Source organism: Mus musculus, chromosome 12 (assembly GCF_000001635.26).
Source record: "Mus musculus strain C57BL/6J chromosome 12, GRCm38.p6 C57BL/6J".
In the NCBI taxonomy this organism is placed as follows: Eukaryota; Metazoa; Chordata; class Mammalia; order Rodentia; family Muridae; genus Mus; species Mus musculus.
In genome coordinates this window covers 105,774,944-105,780,943 of record NC_000078.6, presented here as the reverse complement: position 1 = coordinate 105,780,943, position 6,000 = coordinate 105,774,944, and the positions used below count along the sequence as shown (strand labels likewise).

Genomic DNA, 6,000 nt, shown 5'->3' with positions numbered 1-6,000 from the left:
GCATCACGTACGTCATCAGGTAGTTTCTCAGGGGGACGGACTGTACCTCCAGCAGCTCCCTCTCCTCTCGCTTTACTTCCTCCAGCCGTTTATTCTAAGGACACGGAGCACATGGGCACGGGAGATGCGCAGTTAGAAGAGGAGCAGCGTGAGAGCATTGGACACTATTGTCCGTGCCCCCCGCCCCCCGCCCCCCCACCAGGGCACTGAGACTAGGCCCTGCTGAGCAGTGTCACCGCGGCATTTCCAATCAGCACAAAAGGATGTAATAGGGGGCTGGAGAGATGGCTCAGTGGTTAAGAGCACTGACCGCTCTTCCGAAGGTCCTGAGTTCAATTCCCAGCAACCACATGGTGGCTCATCTGTAATGAGATCTGACTCCCTCTTCTGGTGTGTCTAAAGACAGCTACAGTGTACTTATGTATAATAAGAAATCAATCTTTAAAAAAAAAAAAAAAAAAAAAGGATGTAATAGTATAGTGACTGCAGCCGGTGCACGAGAAAACCAACCTGAGATAGTTAGGTAGCTAACTCCTGCTTTGTACTCTGTGTTTTAGTTTTTCTTCCTATGCCTCTAAAAGCATATAAAAAGCGTTCTGTTCTTGTGGTTCTTGTATAACACATTGGGCTTCACTGGGGCATCTTGGAACATAATTGGTTCATCCTCTTCCCCAAGCCTTCTCCTTCATCCCCCTGCTGCTTACTGGACCTGCCCATCCCCAGGGCCTTTTCTCCTTTTACCTGCCTTATAGCCTTCTCCTCCCCTACTGTGGTTCCTCTCTAGTCTGGTGACTTCTGCCACACTCACCCTCATACCTGTGCAGACCTTAAAAGCCGAGAGTCACGTATGGGGAAGGGAGTGGTATCTGTACAAGTCTGGGCTGCTGTACTCAATGCAATCATTTCCAGATCCTTCCCTGTACTTGCAGTTTTCACAGTTTTGGTTTTCTTTACAACTGAGCATGATTGTGTCTGCACCACACCCTCCCTTACCATCAGTGGATGGACACCTAGGCTGGGTCCATAGCCTTGCTAGAGCAAACAGAACAATAAAGATGGAGATTTACTTCAAGAATCTCTGGGGCTTCCGGCCCAGGGCACTGGAGAGATAGATGGCTCTGGTTAATAATATGGCTCGGGCAGAGGACCCTTGCTTGATTCCTGGCACCCACTACAGGGTGGCTCACAACTGTCTGTAACTGTAGTCACACTAGGGATCTGATGCCATCTTTCTGCCTCTCTGGGAGACTCAAACTCATAGTGCACTTATTATTACAGGCAAAATATTCATACACATAAAGTAATAAAGAATAAATTCTTTTTTTTTTTTTTTTGGTTTTTTGAGACAGGGTTTCTCTGTATAGCCTTGGCTATCCTGGAACTCACTCTGTAGACCAGGCTGGCCTCGAACTCAGAAATCCACCTGCCTCTGCCTCCAAGTGCTGGGATTAAAGGCATGTGCCACCACGCCCAGCTAAAAATAAATTCTTTAAAGGTCCATTACATATGACAAGTCCACCTTCAAAAAAGAACTTGGGGTAGAGTTTTAAATCTTTTGCTAGGTCATAAGCTAGTTGTATCTTCATCTAGTTCTTTACTGTTGTATGTGCCCATGTGAAGGTGATATATGTGAGGGGAGAGTGCACATGCCAAGGCGCATTGAAGAGGTCAGAGGACAACTTGAGTGTTGGCGCTCTGCTCTCTCTATTCATCATGTAAGTCCTGGAGATGGAACTCCAGTTGCCAGTCTTCTGCAGCAAGCATCTTTACCTGTTGAGCCATCTCTCTAGCTAGCCCTTGGTTTGCATTTATTGAACAAACCTTGTCCCCGGTATGAAAAGCAACTTGGAAAAGAAAGAAAGAAAGAAAGAGAGAGAGAGAGAGAGAGAGGGAGGGAGAGAGGGAGGGAGGGAGGAAGGAAAGAAAGAAAGAAAGAAAGAAAGAAAGAAAGAAAGAAAGAAAGAAAGAAAGAAAGAAAGAAAGAAAGAGGCCAGGTGTGGTGGCACACACCTAAAATCCCAGCACTCTGGAGGCAGAGGCAGGCAGATTTCTGAGTTTGAGACCAGCCTGGTCTACAAAGTCAGGGCTATACAGAGAAACCCTGTCTCGAAAAACCAAAAGAAAGAAAGAAAGAAAGAAAGAAAGAAAGAAAGAAAGAAAGAAAGAAAGAAAGAAAGAAAGAAAGAAAGAAAGAGAAAGAAGGAAGAAAGAATGAATGAATGAAAGAGAAAGAAAAGCAACTTAGCCATGGTATATGATCTTTTCCATTTTTTCCCCATGCGTGTGTACAGGTGTGTTCGTGTGTACATGTTCATGTGTGTATAATTGTGCTCTCCTGTGTGTGTGTGTGTGTGTGTGTGTGTGTGTGTGTGTGTGTGTGTGTGTGTGTGTGTGTGTGCTGGCCAGAGGACAGTCTCAGATGTCATCCTTAAGAACACTGTCCACCTACTTTGAGACAGGGACTGGGGCTCACCAATCAGGGTAGACCGGCTGACTATCAAGTCCCAGAGACCCTCTTGATTCCGCCTCACCGGAACTGGGATTCCAAGAACAGGACACCATGCCTGGTAGTTTGAAACAGATTCCGGGTAGCAGCAGTGAGGCTAGAGCTACACAGCTTTCATACTGTCATCCTCAGGGGCACGAGGAGTTCCCTTAAGAAAAGGGATTTTTATTTTTAGGTACGTGTATGGTGTGTGTGTATGTGTGTGTGTGGGGGGGGGGTGAGTGTATGCCATGTAAGTGCAGGTACCGAAAAAGACCAGAACCGGGCTCTGGATCTCCAGAACTGGAGTTAAGTATGGTTACCAGCTCTTGTCCTGGGTGCTAGAAACCAAACCCAAGGCCTCTGGAAGAGCAGGGAGTGATTTCAACTGCTTAGCCACCTCTCCAACTCCAGCTCCAGCCCCTCATTTTTTAGTCTTTTAGGGACCTTGACTAAGGCCAAACCAGGAACCCTGGCTTTGACACAGGAAAGGATTTCAGGCCTAATCAGCCATTACTGGAGGTTTTATCAAAGGCATCCAAAAAGGCCTCAAGCAGGAGAGTTTTGAAAAAATCGGAGAGCTAAGGAAGAGCATGCCCAAGTGTGGGTGTAAGCTTATCAAGAAAGTAAGCCATGCTCAAGTATCGCACAGGTTCCTCAAAGGAAAGCCACAGTGAGTTGTAGTAGCATTGGCTATGTGCAGCAGTTATCTGGCTCTTGAGTTATAGCTCAAAAGGTTGGTATAAAAACATTCTCTGTCCGGGCGTGGTGGTGCACACCTTTAATCCCAGCACTTGGGAGGCAGAAGCAGGCAGACTTCTGAGTTCCAGGCCAGCCTGGTCTACAAAGTGAGTTCCAGGACAGCCAGGGCTATACAGAGAAACCCTGTCTCGAAAAACAAAAAACAAAAAAAGTTCTCTGTTTCCTCTCTCTTTTGATGAGTGAAATTACAGGATAGCTCTCCGGGTGCCTTAGATGGAGATTATAACCCAATAAAGGTGAAACCAGAGGCCACGAGGATTGCACAAGGGGCGCTCCGTCCATTCTTTCCCCTCCGTTTGGGGTTTCCGGGGAGATTCCTAGAAAATGGTAGGTTTGTAACTGGGAGAGGAGACAGGCAGCTGTGACCTGTCCTGGAGCCTTCCTTTCCTTGCTGGTGACAGCCAGCCTCCTAGTGAGTGACTCTTCTTCCTTCTCATTTCTCCAAGCCTTCCCCTGTCTTTCTGCTCAGCTGACCTCCTGCTTCCAACACAAGCATTTCACAGGCTAAGTGTCCCCAGACCCCTATACCCCACAACGGGCTTCTTCACATTGTCTTCTTCTAATTTTTTATTTGTTGTGCTCTTGAGAGAGGGTCTCATGTAGCCCAGGTTGGTCTCAGACTTGCTTCTAGTGGAAGTAGATGATTCTCCTGCCTCTCCCACACACGTGTTGGGATTGCATTTGTACAGAGCACCATGCCTGGATTTCTCAATGTGGTCCTGAGTTCTGTTTTCAAGTATTTTGTGGAGATTTTTTTTTTCATATAGAAAATAAGTGTTTTTTTTTTTTTTTAATTCTGTCTCCATCTGATTTTAGTATCACAGTAATATTGGCTTTGTAGAATGAGTTTGGTAGAGTTTCTTCCCACACTAGTTAATGGACCAAGTTGAGACATATTCAAGTTTGGTAGTGGGCTAGTGAGGTGGCTCAGTAGGTAAGAGTGCTTGTTGCAAAAGCCAAACAGGAGTCAAAACATCCCAGATTCCACATAAAACGTCTGGCCTGGGGGCTGGAGAGATGTCTCAGCGGTTAAGAGCACTGCCTACTGTCCCAGAGGACCCAGGTACGATTCCCAGCACCCACACAGCAGCTTACAAACCTCTGTTAACCCCAGTTCCAGGGGATCCAATTGCCCTCTTTTGGCCTCTGTGAACACCAGTCCCACACAAGGTACATAGACATGCATGTAGGCACAGTTGCATGTGTGCTATAACCCCAGAGCTGGGGGTGACAGGGTGCAGAGAGACACGAGAAACGCCACCGTTTGCTGAAATAGGTTCAGCTTAACTTCCGTTTCCATGAGAAACTGTCTCAAGAAAATAAAGTGGCGAGTGCTAAGCTGGACACCTTACAAACACCTCTGGCCTCAGAATGGTCACACATGTACACACACACACACACACACACACACACACACACACACACACACACATGTACACACACGGGGAGGTTGGTAGGATTCAGCAGCAAATCCACACGGATTTTCGGTCTTTTTGTGGGAGATTTTAGTTACTGCTTCAGTACCACTAACCGTTTGGATTATTTATAACTTCTAGATTTAATTTTGATAAGTCATAGGAATTTTGAGATTTATCTGTTTATTCTAGGGTTTACAGGTTTGGGGAACATACATTTTCAAGAGTCCCTCGTGTGTGTCCAGTTTCATGGGGGTTAGTGAGCACAATTCCCTTTTTATCTCCGATATTATCAGTTTGAGTTAATGCTATTTATTCATCCATCTATCTATCTATCTATCTATCTATCTATCTATCTATCTATCTATCTATCTATCCATCCATCCATCCATCCATCCATCCATCCATCCATCCATCCATCTATCTATCTATCTATCTATCTATCTATCTATCTATCTATCTATTTAATGACGTGATTTGAGCCAGGGTTTCTCTGTGTTGCCCTGGCTGTCCTGGATCTAGCTCTGTAGACCAGGCTGGCCTTGAACTCAGAGACCCATCTACCTCTGCCTCCCGAGTGCTGGGATTAAAGGCGAGTGCCGCCATTGCCAGGCTGGGTTGCCTATCTCAATGTTTTCAAGGCCGGCTTTGTTTGATTAATCCTGTCTCTGTGGAAACTGTTCTTCTATGCTCTGGTCCCTCCACTTCTGCCCTGAGCTTTCTTTGTTGCCATCTATGAGGCTTGAGTCGGTGTGTTGCTTCTGCCGAACTCTGTGGTGCCTGCCTCCTTAGGACATTCATCTGTAATCTTGCCTTTTTGTTGGTGGTGGTGATTCGGGTTTGTTTGTTTGGTTGGTCGGTTTGTTTTGTTTTTTGGGTTTTTTAAATCTTAATTTTTTTTATTTTTTTATTTTTTATTTTTTCTGAGTCAGGATTTCTCTGGCTGTCCAGAGAGAGGAACTTGCTGTGTAGACCAGGCTGGCCTTATGCAACTCCAGCTAGCCTGGAACTCTATACCCCACGATATAGACTACGATAGCCTTGAACCTATGGAAATGTGCCTTCTGAGTGCTGTCCTTAAGAGCAAGGTGCCACCATGCCTGAACGTCCAATGTTTTATTTGTGTGTTTGCTGTGTAATTGCTCTGTTTTAAATGTGACAGTTACAGCCCTCCCTCCCAGGACTGCCTGGCCTGTGTCCCAGAGATTCCGGGAGGTTCTGCCTCATTTTCATTTGCCTGCAGGCATTTCCTAATTTCCTCCCTGAACTCCTCAGTGACCCACCATTCATTCAAAACTGTCTCCTACAAGTCTCCACTCACGTATGTAGTTTCTGAGG

The 6,000-nt window shown here is 45.9% G+C and overlaps 1 protein-coding gene across 3 annotated transcripts in view; it reads right to left on the bottom strand.

Moving 5' to 3' along the window:
- The window catches only part of Ak7 (adenylate kinase 7), a 78,590-nt gene that overhangs the window by 1,504 nt on the left and 71,086 nt on the right, over positions 1-6,000 (bottom strand). For all 3 annotated transcript variants that reach the window (XM_006516390.3, NM_030187.1, XM_006516391.4), the window contains one exon: positions 1-94. This exon is cut by the window's left edge and continues 65 nt beyond it. In XM_006516390.3, the coding sequence (XP_006516453.1) occupies positions 1-94 (94 nt within the window). The remainder of the gene's footprint in view (positions 95-6,000) is intronic.